At 62.8% G+C, this 20,317-nt stretch overlaps 3 protein-coding genes across 4 annotated transcripts; 1 reads left to right on the forward strand and 2 right to left on the reverse strand.

Annotated features, from left to right (window-relative positions):
- Positions 1-1,667: 1,667 nt before the first annotated feature.
- LOC101800944 (caspase-7-like) lies at positions 1,668-5,261 on the reverse strand. Its single transcript, XM_027443462.3, has 4 exons — positions 4,177-5,261; positions 3,733-3,905; positions 2,444-2,573; positions 1,668-2,369 (listed from the first exon to the last, which is right to left on the reverse strand). Exons 1-4 carry the CDS (start codon positions 4,400-4,402, stop codon positions 2,053-2,055), a joined length of 846 nt encoding a protein of 281 aa, XP_027299263.3. The 5' UTR covers positions 4,403-5,261; the 3' UTR covers positions 1,668-2,052.
- A 49-nt stretch (positions 5,262-5,310) lies between these two features.
- Positions 5,311-12,210, reverse strand: RETSAT (retinol saturase). Its single transcript, XM_027443451.3, has 11 exons — positions 11,979-12,210; positions 11,193-11,375; positions 10,319-10,560; positions 9,692-9,893; positions 8,880-9,077; positions 8,659-8,778; positions 7,879-8,017; positions 7,587-7,696; positions 7,088-7,254; positions 6,669-6,828; positions 5,311-6,393 (listed from the first exon to the last, which is right to left on the reverse strand). Exons 1-11 carry the CDS (start codon positions 12,142-12,144, stop codon positions 6,242-6,244), a joined length of 1,839 nt encoding a protein of 612 aa, XP_027299252.3. The 5' UTR covers positions 12,145-12,210; the 3' UTR covers positions 5,311-6,241.
- Positions 12,211-12,380: 170 nt separating this feature from the next.
- ELMOD3 (ELMO domain containing 3) lies at positions 12,381-18,986 on the forward strand. 2 transcript variants are annotated; one of them, XM_072027080.1, is made up of 11 exons: positions 12,381-12,542; positions 13,293-13,361; positions 13,439-13,490; positions 13,691-13,753; positions 13,860-13,948; positions 14,229-14,352; positions 14,873-14,995; positions 15,892-16,022; positions 16,714-16,790; positions 16,946-17,073; positions 17,953-18,986. In XM_072027080.1, the coding sequence occupies exons 1-11, from the start codon at positions 12,396-12,398 to the stop codon at positions 18,162-18,164; spliced, it is 1,215 nt and encodes a 404-aa protein (XP_071883181.1). In that variant the 5' UTR covers positions 12,381-12,395; the 3' UTR covers positions 18,165-18,986. The 2 variants fall into 2 exon arrangements, with proteins under 2 accessions (XP_071883181.1, XP_027299261.3); XM_027443460.3 differs by lacking the exon at positions 13,293-13,361.
- The last annotated feature ends 1,331 nt before the right edge of the window (positions 18,987-20,317 follow it).

Consider the following 20,317-nt stretch of genomic DNA (forward strand, 5'->3'; position numbering starts at 1 on the left):
CGCTGTTTTCACCTCTGATTTTTTTGGTGCTTGCGTTATTTGCCTGATCTTTGAAACCTGGCAGCGACAGTGCAGGTTAGTTTCTCCTTTTGAAAAAAAAAAAAAAGCTGTAGAAAACCCACAGAGTCTTTGAGCTGTGATTTATGTTCCGGGCTTTGTGGGGGAGCCTCGATTCGCACAGGTAAACTCAGACAGCGTGTCACCAAGCACCCTGCAGCCGGAACGAGCCGAGACAGCCTTCAGCTGCCGGCCGGGGTGAGAAGTTTCCAGGCGGTTTCACGATCGGCTTCGCGATCAGCAGGCACTTCCCTGCCCGGGACTTGCTTCCCTCTTCAGGCTGTGGGGTTAGCGAGGAGCTGAGGCTGCAGTAGCGATGCTTTTAGATTTGTCCTGTTGCATTCCCTCCTTCTCCCACAGGGAGGCTCCTTGAGCAGGACCCAGCGCAGCTGCTGAAACTGGAATGGACTGGGGCAGACTGGGAAAGAGGGAGCCCATGGGAGGAGGGCCAGGCTGTGCGGGGTGCTGCTGGTGACCAGGCTGGAACGGGGGGGAAGAAGCTGCCACTGGCCTGAGCTGCTGATGCTGAGGGCACCTCTGAGCAGCGCCTGCAGCTGCTTCCTGCAGCACATGGAAGAAACTTTCCCCTTTCTTCCACTTTTTCTGTGAAAGGTGAAAATCCGCCCTGCTACGCTCGCCTCCGGCTTGGCTGACCCCGCAGTGTGTGCAAGGGACAGGCTGGAGGAAAAGGGAGGGCTGCTTTTTTTTGCCTTTTTTTCCCCCCACTTGACCACATCGCAGAGAGAATTAAAAGGGTGAAAGCAGGAAATTAAAATAAAAATTCTGTTTGGTCGCATGGTGGGCTGTCAGGTGGAGCTCCCTCCTGAGCCTTACTAGGAGGAGATCAGTGCTGTTCTGCTGGGCGTCCTCAGGGTGATGTCCCAAAGAAATAAGGATTATGCTCCTCTAACAACTCCTCAACCCCCTTGCTCAGTTCCAGCCTGATTTGGGGTTGCCATAAGGGCCTCAAAACTATTTTGTTCCTACAGGTAGAGGGAAGCAGCAACCCAGCAGGTCCCTCGAGGTGAGGCAGTGATGTGGGGACCCAGGTGAGTGCTGAGCGTGGGGTTGCGTCGGGGCAGCAGCACCGCACGCCCACGGAGGTCTCAAAGTCCAGGAAAGGGCAAAACACTCAGCGAAACACAAATTATCTGCGAGCTAGGCAGGGCTCTGTTTACTGGAGCCCAGTTATGCGGGGCTAAGCTGAGAAATACCGATACAGCCAGGTTTTCTGTGAGAGGCCCTCGGGTGGAGGCGGCACGGAGTTAACGAGTTAAGGTGTGAGCACAAACCTGCTCAGCCCTGGGGCACGGGTGGGGGCATCCCCTGCCTGCTGCAGGGCCTCAGACACGCCGGGGTGTGCAGGAGGAGCAGGCTGAGCAAATACCTCGGTCCCATGGGGGTCCCAGCCCACCCTGTGTGCATCCCGTGGAACAGGAGGCTTGCAAAGAGCCAGTTCTTGCTTGTGAACCGAGCCCTGCTTTGAGCAAAGCTCCCAAACCCACACCCCGACCCCCATCCCAAGTTAACCCGCCAGCCTGCAAGTCCCGCTGAGCACCCTCCTCATTTTTTAAAGCCTTAAACAAGAAGCAGCCTCATGAACAAACAGCTCGAGCTGGGGGTGATCTTTACACCACAGCAGCAGTGTTTTCATTGTGGGTAGGGCAGGTAAACATCAGAGGAAAAGCCTCTGTAAGGAAAAGGCCCATGTCCCATGGCCTGTGCAGGTTCACTGAGATAAGATTATGTTCACGATGCCGGAGCTGTTCCGTGGCAGAGGATCGGGGGCTGAGCAGGTCCAGGAGCCCTGCTGGGGCTGGGGGCTGCCGTCACGGGCCTCATTCGGGTGGCTCTGCTCTCAGACCCACATGGGAAGGATCTGCCCCAGATCTTCCTGGTGCTGCTCCCCCAGGCAGTTCTGGCACACCCCAGGTCACCTTCTCTGAGGGGTTTTCTGCTGGTTTTCCCACAACTTCTCCTTTTTTCTCCACCCCACTACATAGCCTGGGACTTCTTGCAACCAGGCTGCCGCTCTTCCTCCTCCGGCCCTCCCTGCAGAGCAGGGCAGGGAAGGAGCTGGCGGCTCTCAGACATGGCCGAGAAGGGGAAGACCTCCTGCAGCAGGTTGGTGACGAAGCAGGGCATCTGCTTGCAGCCCTCGAAGGTGCCCCGGGCCTGGAAGCGCAGGGCCACGTCCCCGTTGAGCCGGGTGGCCAGGCGGCTGAGGGCCAGGCCCCGCTCCTCCCCGTCCAGCGCCCTGAGCAGCGCCTGCAGGAAGCTGGATCCCGAGGGGTTCAGGAAGGCTCCGTAGCCTGCAGAGGAAGGGGAGATGCGTTGGACCGGGCCGCGTTTCCTCCAGGTGTTGGCTCACGAAGCGTTTCCTTACCCGGGCTGCAGGCGAACATGACGGCGGTGTTGGGAGGGATGCGGAGGTACTCCGAGAAGCTGCACGGCTCCGGCTGCCCGCTGTCAGTCTCCAAAAACACCCCCTGGTCCAGCGCGCCCCCCCGGCAGGCCTGCGGGCAGAGCCACGGCTGTTGGCTTCCCCTGCTCTGCTCCCAGAGAGCTTCTGGGGTCTTTGGGGTGCCCCCTTCGGACCTGCAGCACCCCCAGGAGAAACCTGCACCCCATCCGCTCCCCAGGCCCCACGTGGCTCCTCTCCAGGCTCTTCCCTTCCCGTCCATCCAGCCCCAAGCTCAGCTTTTCTGAGCCTCCCTTCCTCATTGAGCTGTGCTGCCTCCTCTCTTCCCTACGTGAGCCTGGTTCCCTTTGGGGCTCCAGGAATACACCTGGAGCCCCCCAAGTCTGCTCAGAAAGCGGCAGCAAACTCCCCCTGGAGTGCAACGTTTTGTGTGTGGTCACTAGCTCTATGCGGTTCTCGTTGCTTTCGCCCAGGGATGGGATTTTGGGAAGGCTGGAGGCCAGCACCACCGAGTTCACCCTGAGGACCCATCACAGCCCCTTGTGCAACAAAACCCTGGTGGTAAATCCCCGCGTGGCCCCCGGAGCTGCCCACAAAGGAGCTGCACTGAATGAGAGGTGGGTGAAGGCCACCGGGAGTCACAGCGGTGCCAAGGGTGCCCTGCACGGTGGCTGAGCCCTTTGTTCAGGAGGAAGCGAGTGACGTGAGTAATCTCCACTTGCTTTCAGGTGAAGATTTCTGCGTATTTGCATATTTGAACAGCAGAGCTGGTATCAATCGAGGTTGTAGGTTGCCAGACTGTTTGTTTGCTCAGGGAGCTAGCCTAATCCTCCCTGAGCCCATCGGGTGCAGCTCCCAGCACTGTCGGGCCAGGGCGCGCTCCCATTCCCCAGGGGACCGGGTGTGGGGGATTTTCCTCCGCACCGCCAAGCCCCTTCTGGGCTTCTCAGAGCCCCACTGCAGGAGGGGGGCACGGTGATAAAATCTGCAGGCAACTCTTACTGATTTATCCACACCCTGGTGGCGTCTGGGGGGGATAGTGCAGTGAGCAGGGAGACCCCAAAATCAGCATGAAAAACAGAGGGGCGGTGGGTTGTGTGGGGGGAAAGGGCGTGAAGAAGAGACCGAGCTCGCGCAGGGGTAGCAAAGCCCACAGTTAAACCAACCACACGCTGCCAGCTCGTGCTAGCGCCAGTCTAACTCTGCAGAAACTGAGCCAAAAGGGATCAAGTTATCCCCAGCAGCTGCGTTACCTGGATAAAGAAGACTTTAGGTCTTTCGGCGAGCACCGGGCAATTCTGCGGTGACAAAATTCGGAAGATCCGGGTCAGCTGAAGCGGCTTGCAGTCAGAGCCAAATACGGCCCCCTCCTCCCCGTGGCTGGAGATGATGCTCACAAAGAATTCCCCGTGCTCGCGGCTGCACTCTGCGGGGGCACAGCCGAACCTCAGCCCCGCCAGCCGTGGCCCAATTTGGGGCTGCAGGGTGCTGGGCACTCCGCTGCCTACCCAAATCTGAGCCCCTTGGTGGGGTGACCCTAAAGGGCCTGGGTCTGGCTCTGGGGAGAGTCCCCAGCTGCTGCTGAGCAGCGACTCGGGCTGTCACAGGGTGCTCAGACCAAGCTGGGCAGAGGCAGAGGTGGGAACTGGGAGCTGGCTGGGCTCTGGGGAGCGTGGTGGTGCTGCGGGGTTGCGTACCTTGCTGGTAAAGGTCTTCCATCTCTTTGGCCGTGCTGTTGTGCATCAGCTTCACCTTGTAGTTGAGCTCTGAGAGTGCCTCCGAAAGCTTCTCCGCTTCCCTCTTGGCTCCCCTCCGGGTCCCGAGCACCACATCGCTGGCACTGCTGCAGAAATCGGTGTTGACGATGATGAGAGCCCGGCTTTGCCTGGCCTGCGCCGCGCTGGGGCATCTCCTCGGGAGCATTAGTGGCCTCTAAACCCCCACGGCTCCAACGGGGAGCTCGGGCTGGAGGCTGAGCCCCGAGTGCTCCTTCGATTCAGCGTCAGCATGGGCTGAAGGAGGAGGGCAAGGCAGGAGCAGCGCCCTGTCACCTGCCAGCTGTCACCTGGGCATGAGTCACTGGGGCAGGAGATGGCCACAGTTTGCCACCGGGCTTGCGGAGCACTGCTCAGCCTGGGGCATGCAGGGAGGGGGAAAAACAAAACAAAACAACAACAAAAAAAGAGTATTTTGGTCCAAGGCGGTCATTGACAAGGGCAGGGGGATGCTCACCCTCACCTCCCTGCATGGGAAGGGGAAGAGAAATGCCTGTGCTGTGGGAACCCCTCCCCTGCTTTTCCCATGTGGAGTTTGCATCTCCCTCATTCCAGTCCCCCCAGATCCATCTGGTTCCTGCTCCCCAGCAGGCTGCTGGAAAACCGTCCCCTCCAGCTCCCCCGTGGCCCCCAGCAGGACTTTAACTGGGGGCTGAAGTCCACGAAGCCGGGCTGCTCAGCTGGCACGGCTCTGGCCAACCCTGCTGGCACGGGGAGGCGTTCGTCAGCTGGGCACCAGGTGCTGGGGACACCCCCTCATAGTGCCCCGTTATTTTATTGTCCCCATAAGCAGGCCGTGCTGGTGCAGGGCAGCCCCCAACGATGGGGTTTGCCCCCCTCCTCAGGAGCACAGCTCTCTCCTTCCCCAGCTTGCCCAGGCTGCTGGGAAGCCCTGAGTGCCCACCAGGCTCATTGCTCTCTGCCACCCAGCTGGGGGGTTTTTGGAGCACAGGGATGTTTCTGCTCAGCCCTTTCTGCATCCCCTGGGGGATGCGAGCAGCCCCCTCACGCCACCCTAACCCCAGCCCCGCTGCTCCCACATCACGAGGCACCGAGCACATCACGAGGCTTTTTTATTTGGTCTCGTGCTTCCCTTCCCAGCACCGCGGTGGTAGGAGGGGGCTTTGATCGTGTGCCCAAGCTTCTCCCGGCCCGCAGTCAGGCCGGGCTTTTTGCTACTTCTAAAGGAGGGGGGATTTGCACCATCACGCGCCTGGTGATGAGCAGCACCCAGGGCTGCAGCACCACCGGACCGAGGGCTGTGGGATCGCAGCGTGCGCCACCACCACAGCAAGGCACGTCGTGGGATGCCCCATAGGGCTGGGGAGCACCGCGTGCCGTGGCTCCTCGGTAACAAATCCAGCTTGAATCAATCCACCTGGGCGTGCAACAACGCCTGCGCTGCTGACCCGCTGAACTCCACAGGCAGCAAGCTGCTGCTGCCAGGCTGCAGGACGAGGGCTGGAGCCAAGAGCAGGCTCCTTCCCGAGGTGCCTTCGTTAACACGCAGCGATGGGGCTTGGCCTGGCCTGGGGCGAATTGCCCTCGCTTCGATGCAGCCATCAGCCACCCAGGGACTGACAGCAAGCGGGCCTGATGCTGCCTGGGCAGGTTTGTGCAGGGTGCTGCTGGTGGCAGCTGCTGGGCTCTGCCTCCTGGCGCACCCCATTTTTGGGGAGTGCTGCAACTTTGCCCCTGGCCAACACTGCCCGGGTCAGCTCTTGGTGTCCCCAGTGCTGGGAAAAAAGGATTTGCCCTCAAAAGGGCAGCCGGGATGGGGTGGTGGTGTGCGTTGTGGTGGAAGGAGGTGTGCTCCAGCTGGACGGGACCCGAGGCAAGCCAGCAACAGCTCCCTCCTGGCCTTCCATCCTTCGGAGCTGCGTGAGAGGAGGATGCGCTACCTATGCCAAAAGCCACCACTGAGCCGTGGTGCAGGGGTGATTTGCCAGGCTGGGAGGGGAAGAGGGCACTGGTGGGACGCCAGGCCTCAATCTCTCTTCTTGTAGTTGTTGGTGGGGGCCCGCGTGCGCTTCCTCAGCCTTAACACGTCCAGGTAGAGGTTGCGGTTGAGGACGGCACCAGCGCAGAAGAGGGCTCCGTGCAGGGCTCCCATAAAGCCACACATGGAGACGTCCTGCCCTGGAAGAGAGCAGGAATGGGCTTCATCCTGCCCAGCAGGAACAAACCAGCACCGGGCAGGGAGTCCATGTCCCGGAGCTGGGGAACACCCGGCCCTTTCCTCCTGCCCTTGTGGCCACGTGGCGGCGATGCGCTTTGGTGCGCGCCAGCAGCTCTTGCAGCACCCCACGGCACGGAGGTGGCTCATCCCTTCGTGCCACTGGGGGACTGAAGATTTCTGTCCTCCCACCCCAATTCCCTGGGGACGTCCTCGCTCGAGGACGGGGCTGTGGTACCTGTCAGGTAGAGGTTGGGGACAGCCGTCTGTGGCCGCATGGTGGCTATGGCTTCGGCTTGCATGCGGGCAGTGCCGTGGTCGATGCCGTAGATCTCCCCCCGGGGGCTGGCGATGTAGTGCTGGTTGGTGAGGGGCGACCCCCCAGAGATGTACTCGATCTGCAGGGGACAAGGGCAGGCGCGATGGCAAAGGGGGTCTGGTGCCCCCTGACATGGGGGACGGGCTGGGACGAGGCTCCCTGCAGCCCCTGGGTGGTGTTCGTGGCCAAGTTTGGGCATTGCGTGGTCCCGGAGGGCAGCAGCCAGCCCCCCTGCACCACGTGTAGTCAGGAGGCAGCTGAACGGGCTGGTGCCACCCAGGACCCAGCAGGGACTCAGAAGAGGAAGCGGAGGACCCGTGAACCCCTGATTTCCTCACCTTGTCCTCAATGTTGGGGTAGAGTTTGAAGACAACCTCCATGACGGCGTCCACAAAGGTCTTCTTCAGGTCCTCGTAATCATCTCCCCGTTTGTTGACCGGCTCGTCCTTCCACTCCTCAAACCACTCGTATTTGGCAAAGGTCACGATGGCCAGCGTGGATTTACCTGCAGCAGGACAAGGCTGGCGTTTGCCCCCCTCTGCCCCCTCGCTGCCCCCACTTCACCTCCACCAACCCAGCCCCAAATAATCCCATGAACGTCTGGGACGTGTCCAGGTAGCTGTGGCCCCACGTCCTCGGAGCCTCTCCTCCCTTTCCCCTCGTCACAGAGCAAGTTCCTGAACAGACCCCTCCCTGAACAAAGCCAACTCGCAAACCCCAATTTGCAAAACCCCGGGGCATTATCTGGCTGCTTTAGGGCAAACTCCTCATCCACAGCCGGCAAATGAACCTAATCCAGTGAGAGGTTTCGAGTCGCTGCCCAGCTTCAGCCCGCACCTGGGTGCCTCATCTCCCACGTGGGGTCCTTGGCCGAGGGGCAGGTGACAAAGAGGAAGGGGATGCTCTTGGTGGCCTCGTCTCTGGACGAAGTCAGGTACCGCTTCATTCTGCAGAGAGACGCAGGGGTTGGGGCTGGGTTTGTGCAAGCCTTGCTGCAAACACCTGCCAGAGCCACATCACCGCGCGGCGAGGATCTGCCGAGAGCACTCTGAGCATTTGCTGAGCCACCACCCAGGAATTTATCTCCTTAACGCTCAGCGAAGCGTGTCGGAGATGGAGGCGCACGTACATTTCATCCAGGTTATTTCCTGGGTAGACGAAGTAGTTCGTGGCTTCCAGCCCCAGCTCTTGGCTCGAGCCCGTAAGACCTACGAAAACGCTGAAACCCGCCTCGCCGTGCTTCACCATGCCAAGCTGGGCCTGGATCGCTGCGATACGGGGGAAAGAAGTGGAAAATTAGTATTTTCCTGGCTGCTCAGCTACGGGGAAGCGGCAGCTTCTCCTTTCCTAGAGGAAGCCCCTCTCAAATCTGCGTCGCTCCCCTTGGTTGTGTCGGCTTGCAAAACTGATGTCCTCCAGTCCCCAGGGGCAGGAGGGCAGCTGGCAGCTGTACAGACGGCAGCAGAGCCGTCGTGTCACATCGGGGAGGTTTTAGCATGAGCTTTGGGTGCATTTAACTACTTTTTGTGACTCAGCCGTGCTCCCGCTCTGCAAACACTGAACGCTTGTTCAATATCATTGTCCAGAAAGCTCCCACCGAGACAGCAGGGAGTTTGGTGGCATTGCTGAGCTCAACGTGGAGCAGAGTTTCACCAGTCCTGGGCACTGTGTCACGTTTTTTGCAGCAAGCAGCAATGCCAGCTCCGGCAAGCCAATTTGACTCGATTAAGCCCCTGCAAAGGGATTTGGGCTTGCCGCTGGGTTTTGCTGGTACCAGCAATTCCTCTAGCAAAGAATTACAAAGCGGCTCCCTGATGTGGATGCTGTGGCTGAGAGGGGATTCCTGCGCTAATCCCAATCAAACCCAGCTCTCGTCCCCCCCCGCGGGGCTGCTCCCGTCGCATTTTACCAGGCAGAGCCCGCGCCTCCGCCGGCAGGAGCCGTTCGTAGGTGTTAAATAACCCAGCGTCCGAAATGATGGTGGGAGCGAAGATCTTCACCAGTTCCTGCCCCTTCTTGACGGTCACGCCTGGAGGGGAGAGGCGAGGAGGGGAGGAAGGCTCCGGTTAAAGGCACGGGGGGGGGAAGCCGTGTCCCCCCCATCCCGTCCGGCCCCGTCCCATCGCTCACCGCAGGCTTTGCCCTGGGAATCCAGCAGGATGCTCTGCACCGGCGCCCTGCCCAGCACGTTGCCCCCGGCCCTCTGGATGATGGGGATGGTGTGAAAGGCGATTTCCCCGGCCCCCCCTTTGGGGTACCAGGCGCCGCGGAGGTAGTGGTTCACCAGGATGCTGTGCATGGAGAAGCTGGCCTTCGAGGGGATCACGCCTGGAAAAAGGGCGAGTGCAAGGGGCGTTCTCACCAAATCGGGGGTTTTCTTGGGTTTGCAGCTTTATCCCAAAGGTTTTAGGATGAGGCAAGCGTTGGCTGGCTGCTGAGAGGAAGAGAACCGAGGGCCCTACGAGGCGCAGGGAGGGTGCTGGAGCCTGGGGCTGGCAGCTCCGCATCTCCTGCAAGCTTCCACCGAGCTCCAGCTGCCCCCGGGGAGCAGGGCAGGAGGGAGCTTGGAGGCAGGAGGAAGGTTCGGGGCAGCAGGAGGGTTCAGCACAGAGGCAAGCAGGAGGTTAGCGCAGGACGGCTGCTCCCTCGCGTGCAGGATTCCTGCTGGGAAGCCAAAGGTTGCGGAGGAAAAGCCACAGCCCTGGGGACGAAGGTGAGCAGGGGACAGCGGGCAGGGACACGCTGTGACAGCGCTGAGGATGGCACCGAGGGCTCCGGGCGGTCCAGCAGCAGCGACGCGATGCGAAGCCAAGTGCGGGGAGCTGGGATCTGCCCGGCACACATCCAAAAAGCAAAGCAGAGCAGCATTTTGGGCGGGTTGGTTTTGTTCTGGAGGGTCTAACTTCACCCCTGCTGGGTGTCCCAGCCTCACGGAGCCCTACCATAGGTGGGGAAGATGTAGCTGAGGATGGCGCGGAGCTCGGCGTTGGCGGTGAGGCCGTCGACCACGTCCTTCAGGCTGCGCGAAGCCATCCGGCAGAAGGGGCTGAGCCAGGGCAGCAGCCCCGAGCGGCACAGCAGCCGGGCCAGCGGCAGGGGCAGCAGCTTCAGGACGCCGATGGCATTCATCCCTCTGGTGACGCTCTGCGAGAGAGGGGGGCTGTCACAGCGCGCCCCCGACCCTCCCCGTGCCAGGGGAGGCCGCCAGGACTGCCAACAACCAGGGGCTGGGCACGGAGTGGGTTTTTCTCCTTTCTTTCACTGCTCGCGCCCCGCTCTGAGCAGGTGCAGGGTGTCCGTGGATGGGTTAAAAGCTCTGTGTGCGACGCAGGGCTTTTGGGGTACAAAATGGAGATTTTGAGGTTTTTCTCCCGAAGTGTTTGGGATGGCGCGGAGGCAGGTTGTGCAACACCACCGTGCTGTGTGGTTGCCAAAAAGCTGTCCCCAGGGCAGCCAGGGGGAAGAATTTCCTTTCCCTCACGTGAACCCAGAGCAAGGAACCGGAGCCAAAAGCTCCAACCACAGCCCCGTGAGCGGAGGGAATGTGACCGAGCCCGTGCCCCCGGTACCTTCGTGAGCTGCTCGAACTTATCGATGGCAGCTGTTTCTCCGGGGAAGCGCTCCCTCAAGGCGTTGAAGTATTCCTTATCCCCTGTGAGGACGCGGTGCGCCCTGCTGCGCCTGGGCTCCCCCAGCACCACGGCGTCGTAGGCGGCCGGCATGGGCACCCACTCGAGCTGCCCCTCCGTCAGCTGGTCCACGATGAAGCGCGTCATGCTGCCCTCGTGCATCTGCCCCACGTAGTGGATCCCTGCAAGAAGCCACGGCGGGGGGTTTGGGGGGGGGATTTGGGGTTTATTCTGTGGATTTTGGGGTTTATTCTCCTCGCACCACATCCCTGGGAAGTTCCCGGCTCCTCCGGGCTCAGCAGGGTGCCCACAGCCTCCCCCTGCTGAGGCAGAGCTCACGTTCAAAAGGAAACCCTCAACGCAGCATTTTTGGCTGATTTTTCAGGAGCTCTGATACACATTGACATAAACTTCCCCTCCTCGCCACGCTGCTGTCAATAATTAATCCTGGGCACGCTGCGGGACGCACGGAGCTCGACTTTGTCTCGCTGGAAGCAGCGTGCTGCGGGGACCTGCCCACACAGGGGGTGCCACAGGGATGTGGCTGTCACAGCCACAGGGCATGTTGCGATAGCAGCGTCGCGACGGCAGCACCGTGCCCATGCCCTCTTCCAGCAGGGGAAATTTTTGGTGAGGGCACATCTACGAGATGTCACCACTCATCCCAGCAAAGCGCTGGGTGCGTGCTGGGGATGACGCCGCGATCCCAATTCCCTGCGTGGGGGCAGCGTCCCCGGGTCCCCCCCCAAGGGCTTTGGGTCCTGGGCTGGTTCCCACCCCGTACGAGCATCACCCTCTCCGTGCCCGCGCTTACCTGCGTCGAACTCGAAGCCCTTCTCGCTGAAGGTGTGGCAGCAGCCCCCCAGCTTGCCGTGCTGCTCCAGCACCAGCACCCGCCGGCCGGCCTTGGCCAGCAGCACGGCCGCCGCCAGGCCCCCGATGCCGCTGCCGATGACGATGGCATCCAGCCCCGCGGGGACTTTGTCTGCCGAGAAAACTGCGGGAGCGGGGTCCTCAGCAGGGGCTCCCGAAATGGCCATGGGGGGTGATGCCGCGGGGATGGGGCACTTGAGGAGGGCAAGGGGTGTCCCGGAGATGGGGGTCCCAGGGGTGGGGGTCCTGGGACATCCTGAGGATGGGGCATCTGGGGGATGGGGGTCCCAGGGGGTGGGGGGTCTGCAGCATCCTGGGCACAGGCACCCGGGGGATGGGGGTCCTGGGGAATGGGGGTCCTGGGGGTCCCGGGACATGCTGAGGATGGGGTTCCCAGGGCATCCCGGGAACAGGGTGACCGGGAGATGAGGGTCCTGGGACATCCCTGCGACAGGGGTCCTGGGGGATGGGGGTCCTGGGGGATGGGGGTCCTGGGGGATGGGGGTTCTGTGACATCCCAGGGATGGGGATCCCAGGGGATGGGGGTCCCGGGGCATCCCAGGAATGGGGCACCCGGCAGATGTGGGTCCCGGTACACCCCAGGGATGGGGGTCCCGGGGGATGGGGATCCTGGGACATCCCGGGGCTGTGGGTCCGGGGGTCCGGGGGTCCGGCCTCATCCCGGGACACCCCGGGGGGAGCAGGGGGCCGGGGCTCCGGTCCCTACCTGCCTTCAGCACCGCCCTCCGGGCAGCCTTGTCGGTGACCAGCGGGGCCGGCGGGCGCCGGGCGTCAGCGGCGAAGGGGTTGGGGCCGCGGGAGCAGCCCCAGAGGAGCAGGGCGAGGAGGAGGAGGAGGAGGAGGCCGAAGGCGAGCAGCGCGCACGGCCCCATAGCGCAGCGCCCGAATGCAGCGCGCCCCCGCCGCCGGCGCGCCCCCGCCGAGCCACGCCCACTCCCGGCCAGGCCACGCCCACTCACCCTACATAACCCCGCCCACTCCCTGCATAACTCCGCCCACTCCCCACTAAACCCCGCCCACTCCTGCCCTACGCCCCGCCCACGTCCGACCAGGCCACGCCCACACCCCGCCAAGGCCACGCCCACTCCATGCTCACCCCCCTCCCTCCCCTCGCGCGCGGTGCATGCCGGGTGCTGTAGTCCCCCGCCCCGCCCCTCCCGCCTCCCTCCCCCCCTTAGCGGACTGCAGCTCCCGGCAGGCAGCGCGGCCGCGCCTGCGCACTGCGCCCCGCCGGAGCTGGCTGCGCCCCGCGGCCCCGCCGCCGCTTCCGGTGGGCGAGGGGGCAGGGGGCGGTGGGGGGCGGGGGGCAGGGGGCTGCCGGGGGGGGCGGGGCAGGGGTCAGGGGGCGGGGCCACGGGGCCGGGCGGGGCGAGGGGGGGCTCGGGGGGACCCCAGGGGGGCATTGGGGGCTCACGGGGGGGCAGTGGGGGGGCACTGGGGACCCCCTTGGGGCTCCATTGGGGGCCTTGGGGGGCTCCGTGGGGACCCCTGGGGATCATTGGGGACCCCTCTGGGGGGCTCACTGGGGACCCTCGGGGACGCCCCCCCGTGTGGGACCCCCTTAGGGGGTTAATGGGGACCTGGGGGGGCCCTTTGGGGACCTGGGGGGGCTCATTGGGGACCACCCTGGGGGGACCCCCTTTGGGTTCATTGGGGACCCTCGGGGACCTCTTTTTGGGGCTCCCTTGGGGCATCCCCTTAGGGGGCTCACTGAGAACCTTGGGAGGCTCAGTGGGGACCCTGGGGACCCCCTTCAGGACCCCCTCGGGGGGCTCATGGGAACCCTCTTGGGGGGAACCCTTTGGGGGGTCCATTGGGGACCCCTGGGGACCCACCTTTGGGGGCTCAGTGGGATCCTTGGGAGGCTCAGTGGGGACCTCGAGGACCCCCTTGGGGGGCTCATTGGGGACTCCTTTGGGGGTCCCCCTTGGGGGGCTCATTGGGGACCCCTGGGGGGCTCATTGGGGATCTTTGGGGTCCCCCGTGCCCCCCTCTGACCGGCGCCACCTTCCCCCCGCAGGCCATGAGCGCCCCCCCGGCGCCGCCCGAGGAGCCCCCGCTGTCCCCGCCAGCCCCCGGGGTGTCAGGGGTGAGCGGCGGGGGGCTTGGGGGCGGCGGGGGGCTCGGGGCGGCCCCGCTGAGCGCTGCGTCTCTTTCCCGGCTTAGATCACGGCTCCGACGCAGCCCAGCCTCCTGCAGGCGTTCGGGGGGGGCACCGGTAAGCTGCCCCCCACCCTCCCTGCTTCGTCTGCTCCCTTCCCGTGGTGGAAACCCCGGGGAGCTGCAGAGCCCCCGGGACCCGGCTTGGGCTCTGCCAAGGGCCGGGGGGCTGCGGTGTGGGGTGCGGGGGGCAGGCGGCAGGGAGCCCCCCCCCGGCCCTCCCCACTTCTCACCTCCAGCGCCCGCTTCCCTCGGCAGAGAGCAGCGAGGAGGCGCAGAGAGCGCGGGAGGAATGGGAGGCGCTGGAGGAGATCCAGCCAGGTACCCCAAAAATGCCTGGGGTGGGTGGGGGGGGGTCGGGCAGGAGGCAGCTCCGGCGCTGATTTCGAGGCCGGGGGGGCTGACGCTGCTCCGGGACTCCCTGCAGGGCTGCCGGGGAAGTCCGGTGCCGTGCCCCTCATCTCCTTCAACGAGGCTCTGCAGCACTTCCAGACCGCCGACCTCTCCGCCTGCAGGGTGCGTGCGGGACGCGGCCCCCAGCTCCCCGGGGCCGGCTCCGGGAGGAGGAGAGGGGGCGCGGGGGGGCTGCGGGGCTGCGGGTCCTGCCTCGTCGCCCTGTTCCCCGCCTCGTGCTCTCCCCTCGCCTCCTGCTCCTCTTTCCCCTCGCTCCCACCCTTCTGCTCAGCTCTCTGCGATCCCTCCCCTCCTGCTCTGCCCACCGCTGTCTCTCCCCCCGCTTGACTCCCACGGGACCGCTCCCCCCTCATCATTTTTTTGCCTTTTTTCCTCTCCGCAGAAGAAGATCCAGGCGACAGCGCGCAGGCAGGGTCTGGCCACTCTGCTTCGCTTCCTCTTCGGCCCCCCACGGCTCCAGCAGCAGCTGCAGGGCGAGCGGGACCTGGCTCTCGCCATGGCTCAGTGTGAGTGTCCCCCCCTGCCCCCCGTGAGCACCGCTCGGGGGTCCCGGGGCGCAGCACGGTGCGCACACTTATCCCAAAGGACGCCTCCTGTCTCCTTTGCTTCACTCATTTGCACACTCGTGCCTCCTGGCGGGGAGGGCAGGTGCCCGGAGCACACTTGCACGAGGAGATCCCTTTCCTCCACCTGCGATTTGTGGGGGTTGTGGCTCCCCAGGCGGGGAAAACTTTCCAGCCAGCAATCCATCCCGTGCTGTTTGCGTTATTCAGCCCCTCGGCACTCCCACAGCGCACAGCTTTGTGTTTCGGCACCTCCCGGGCTGTTTTTAATCCCTCCAGGGTTTAAAAACAGCAGGGTGAGCGCAGCAGGGATGCTCCTTGTTCCCCTCGGCTGTTCCCTGCTGTGGGATCTCGTTCCCAGCCGGCCTCCGGCGTCCCCCTGCCGCTGGGGGTGGCTCCTGTCCCTCCCTGCGGTGACAGTGGAGGGGTGCCCGGTGTCACCGAGGGGAATCCTCTCTGCCAGGTGGCCTGGATGACAGCGAGGCGGTGCACATGAGGATCCTGCAGACCATCTACAAGAAGCTGACCTGCTCCCGGCTGGGCTGCCCGCGCTACGGCGCGCACTGGGAGGAGCTCGGCTTCCAAGGTACGGCACGGGGAGGGGGGGACACCCGGGGCAAACCTGAGCGAGGAGGGGTCTCGGCGGTCCCGTTCCCTCCTCCAGTGGTGCTGTAAAGGCTCGGGAGCTTCTTCCCTCTGGCTGCCTGCAGTTGCTGCCCCTGCTGTGGTTTTGCAGCAGGTTTTTGGCAGTTTCTGCCCCAGCCAGGTGTCACAGGCAGGGCTGCGCCTGGACGAGCTGCCCAGCACGCTGCAGCCTGCGTCCAGCTGGAGGGGACAGAGGTAGCTGCTGTCACCGCTTTGCTGGGGCCGTTAATGCTCTTCATTAGCGAGCGATCTCTGCGGCTAATGAGGCGTCCCCGGAGGGCTGGTTTGTCAGCCAAGCCCTGCTCAGGGCTCTGTCACCCAGGGCGCGTCGCGGGTTGCTTTCAGCCTCCGCTGCGTGCTGAAAACAGCGTGATTAAAGCTGCCTCTGTCTTCTCAAGTGTGGCTTCACCGGGGTTTTCGGTCTGGTTGACTTGAGTTAAATAGGCCAGCATTTAATGAAGCTTAAAGCCCGTGGGAGAAGGTGAACGGCTCCCTCTGCTCTTTACCATCGAGTACACAACTGGTTTGAATCCCCCTGATTTAGTTTAGCAGCTTCAGCCAAGTTTGCCGCGGGGTGGGTAGTGCTTGAAGATCCAAATTCCTGGAGATACCGAGGGAATCGGCATGAGGGGAGGAGAGAAATGCTTGTGATGCCCACATCAAAGGGGTATGGCACGATTCAGCGCCTGTTAGACGGGGGAATTCCCAGGAAACTCCCCCGGGATGTGGTCGCTGAGGTTCCTCTGCTCTCCAAGTGCCAGGGCTGTGGCCAGAAGTAGGCAGCCCAGGACGAAGGGGGGCTGACAGCAGCCTCGATTCACCCTCCTCGTTTTCCAGGTGCGGATCCGGGCACCGACCTGCGAGGCACGGGGATGCTGGGCCTGATGCAAATGCTGCACTTCGTCATGGACGCGCAGACGCTGCCTCTGGCTCGGCAGATTTTCAGGCTGTCCCACCACGAAACACAGGCACGTCCTCCCCCTTTCTTTGCTCACCCTCTGCCGTGGTATTTACCTCTCTCTTTCTAAAGCTCAGGGAAAGGTAAGCATGGAAACCTTCCTGTCTTCACAGCTAGGGCCTGATTTTGTGCCGCGCCTCTTTGCTTGGTGGTGGGGTCTGTGGGGCCACTTGTGGCAGGGCTTTGCAGCTCCACCAGGGATTTCCCCACCAGCCAGAGCAGCTCTGCTGGCTGCTTAGTCCTCCTCGTGCTGCTCGGGCGAGGCAGGTGGTCCCCAGAGAGCTGAGGGGTTGTGTTTTTTGTTTTTTTTTGCTGGGAAGAAGATTTTAGAGAGCAGAGCTTCCCTGGCGGGGCTCAGGGGTCCAGAGGGCTGGCACGGACCAGACCGAACGCCTGGCCCCGCGTGGTGTTGCCAGGAGCACGGTTGGGACAGGGAGGGTGAGCAGAGCCAACATCCTCCCGTTTGGGGCAGTCTTGGCTGCTTTTAAGTTCAAGCCTGGCTGGCTCCACAGCATCCATCTGAGCCTGCATCCATAACTTCAGCGTCCTGATACGTGAATCCGTTGCCTGCAGCCATCACCGCGTGGCTTTGGGGCCGTGCAGCCGCAGCACCAAGGGGCTGGTGGTGTCGAGGCACCTCTGGGTGCTGGAAGGGAGGACGCCCGTCCGGCAGAGCCGCCATAACGCCGATTCTCTTGCAGAATTTCCCCTTCTGCATCATGTCCGTGAACATCACCCGCATCGTCCTGCAGGCCCTGAGGGAGGAATGCCTCTCCAGGTGAGGACTGAGCCCCGCAGCCGGGCTGTGCTGTGCCCCTCCTGCCCTCGGGGCTACTGCACGGGGGCTGCCCAGGAGGAGAAGCGAGGAGAAGCGGCTCGGCTCGGTCCCTGTGGTGGCAGCTCTGCCGGCTGAGCCCCCCTGTCCCCGGGCAGGGAGTGCAACCGCAGGCAGCAGGTCATCGCCGTGCTGAACGACGTGTACGCAGCCGCGTTTCTGCAGCTCTACCGGGTCTGGAAGTCGCAGCACAAGACCATTGCTGACTCCGGCTTCCTCCTGAAGGGTGCGTTTCCCCACGCTTCGCCCTCCTCTCCCAGCCAGGAAGGTGACCCAAGGTGCAGGGACCAAGCCTGGTGTGCTCTGGTGCTCTCTGCTCTTCTGGGAGCACCACGTCCTGCTGGGACAGCCTCAATGGGGAGCGGTGCCCCAGCCCCTCATCTCCACGCAGAGCTTTTTCAACAAGGGGTGCTGTTATCTTAGCACCCTGCGGTTTTTTTTCCTTACCTTTGGAGTCTCAAATCCGACAGGCAAGCGCCCGCCGCTTTTGGAGGGACGCCGTGTCGTGGTGCCTCGGGGTGGCAAATCACACCGGCGGGGTGACCAAACGGGGACATTCTCGCCCCAATTCCTGCAGGCTCGCTGACGTAGCGCGGCGCTGGGTTGCATAAGTGCTGTTTGTGGTGTCGCCGTGTAAGCGGGGCGGCCGCTGCCGTGCTTTTCGCAGCAAGCACCGCATTAAGCAGCAGGGATGTTTACTCCGGGGGAGACGGCCCTGATGGAAGCAGAGCTGCTGGGATGCGCTGTGCTAATGGCTCTCTTAATTCACAGTCCTCCTCATGTGGCCAGGAGTGGGCTTGGTCCTGCCCCCTGCCAGCTCTGGGCTTCCCCTTCAGTGGGGTCGGTGGGGGGTGCTGGGGCTGTGGTGCTGAGCTCCGCGGGGGGGTGGCGAGGAGCTTTTTGTGCTCTCAGCCCAAGGGCAACCTTTTGTGAGCAAAACAACCGTGCCTTTCCCAGAGGGGATAGTGGCGATACGCTGGGACACAAGAAATAGTCTGTAAATATTTGAGTGAATGCCTTACCCTGGGAGCGTGCATCCCATGCTATCCCTGCCACCATCCAGCCCTTGCTGTCTGGTTGCATGCTTTTCCTTTGACCTTTCCAGAACTGGAGTTATCCGCCAAAAAGAAACCGAAGCAGCTCCTGAAATCCTTGGAAGCCTACGTGAGCAGAAGCCCCGTGGCAGACGGCATCCAGCGACTGTCCCCTCCCTCCGGCAGCAGCTCCATCAGCGCCGGCCGGGCTGGCGAGGAGATAAACTTCACGGGTGTCTGCGACCTGCAGGTTGAGCTGGAAGGGGAGCCCCAGCTGGTCTGAAACCCGCGGCAGGGAGCCCTGCTCGTGGCACTGATACCAGGGAGTGCCCGGTGCTGCTCAGGGGGCTTGGAAGGGGCTTGCCCCAAAGTGGCAGGCGCAGAGCGATGCCTCTGGGCAGGAGGTGCCGAGAGCCGTGGTGGGAGAAGCGGCTGGGACCCGGCTTCGGGCACTCGGCCAGCTGGGGCACCGTGGAGCGTAGATTTAGCCCTAGCCCCCCCCAGAAAGGGTGGCCGTGTCCCTCCCCTGCGGTTTGGCGGCAGGAGCAAACTGCAGGCTTGGACCCTTTCAAGGTAGAATTAGTCAGGTTGGTGCTTGGGCTTGGTGACCTTGAAGGTTTTTTCCAACCTAGGTGGTTCTAAAACTGGCATCATGGGAGGAAACCAGGTGGGTTTTGTTAGCCACCGGCCTTGGGCTGGGTTTCACATCTGCCCGGCTGCCGGGGATGCGCGGTGCTGTTTGTCTTTACCCCCAGCAGGAAGAATCGTGCTGCTCGGGGCAGACCCACGGCTGGAGCTGGAGCACACCAGGAGGGCTCAGACCTGGCTGGAAACGCACCTGGGAGCCCTCCCCTCTCGCAGGGCTCCCCACTCGCTGCTCCAGAGCACGTGGGAGGGCTTGAAACCCGGAATTTGGGGCCAAATGCCCTCATTTCACACCAGTAGTGCTCCAAGAGCCATGACCACGGCCACGTTGCTGTGCCTGGGGCTGTGGGTTTGAACACAAGCCTGGTGTTCGGGGAACCCTCCTCAATTCTCTGTAGGAGTTACTGTGTGTACCAAAATAAGGCATTAAAAGGAAAAAATAAACTTTTCTTGGCATTCAGAGGCTTCCCGACGTGGGCTTGGTGGTTTCCGTGGCTGAGCTGGGGGCGAGGTGGTTGCGAGGAGCAGGATGGGGCCAGGAGAGGAACCAGGGCCTGACTCTGCCCCCAGCGAGGCGCTGCTGGGAGCCCCATCCAGCCCCGGTCTGCAGAGAGGTGACTTCTCTGTGCCCACCTCTTTGTTTCAGGAAAACCTCATTTAAGAGGGAAAAAGGGGTTTTGCCTGCAGGTGCCGGAGCTGCATCCAGCTTTGGGTTGGGGAGTGGGCCTGAGGCTCTGCCCCATTGTGCCTCGGTTTCTCCCTTAATAAAACCCAAATTTCAGTGATGGCTGTGGGTGAAGGACGGGGCTGTGCTGGGGCTAAGCCCCATCCCTGGGGGTTGAGGAGGAAAACGGGGTCGGGTTGGTGTCCCCACCAGGGGGACAAGGACGGGTCCCCAGCATGGGGACACTGCTGTTGGACGGGCCACGGAGGCGACCTTGGAGCAGCAACGGCTGCAGCGTGCCTTAGAAATGCTCCAAAAGCATCTTCAGCCCTCGAAAAAAAGGGAAAAAAGCCCCAAAAGCGCGGAGCTGGAGATAAAAGTGTCTTTTAACAAGCGAGATCGAGGAGCCGGAGAGACAAAGGTGCTTTATGGTCCCCAGCGGCTGAATCATTGATTGCCCCATCTGAAACAGCGCACAGGGACAAAAAAACAACAGGCAAACCTGCACACACCCTCAGCACAAGTGCCAGAGCCCAGGCAGCCTTCCTTTTTCTCATAAAATAATAAAGAAATGGGGCAGGAAGAGCGGGGCATGGAGCTGGGCACCACCGCTCTGCTGCTCTTCCTCCCAGTCTGAGATTTCTCTTACGGGTTTTAACGGGGCCACAAATCCCAGTGGGATTTGTGTGTCTGGTTTTGGCATCGGTGCCTCGAAACCTGGGCGAGGTCGGGTCCTGAGTGCATCGAAACTGGGGCAAAAAGGGGCAATTCCAGGAATTTCTGCTGACAGTTTTTGGAGCTGCTTGGGTGCCCCATCCAAACCCCTTAGGGATGGAGCCGGCGGGGAGATCAGGGGGAAAGATTTGGGGCCAAAGTCCCAAACTGGGGGGTGGCTGCGGAGTGGCTGGGATTGGGGGAGTTCATCCAGCCATGGGGGGCATGGGCAGTGAGGATGGGTCGGGGGGGACCCCAAAAGGAAGGGCTGGGACATGGGTGCTGCTGCACGATGCAGTTCCTATGGGGAGGGTGACAGTGCTGGGGGGCTGACAGGGGTGCTGGGGGGGGGCTCGGGTGCTGGGGGGGCTCACAGCGGGGAAGGGACGCGGGTACTGGGGAGGGACGAGGGT

Source organism: Anas platyrhynchos, chromosome 23 (assembly GCF_047663525.1).
Source record: "Anas platyrhynchos isolate ZD024472 breed Pekin duck chromosome 23, IASCAAS_PekinDuck_T2T, whole genome shotgun sequence".
Classification (NCBI taxonomy): Eukaryota; Metazoa; Chordata; class Aves; order Anseriformes; family Anatidae; genus Anas; species Anas platyrhynchos.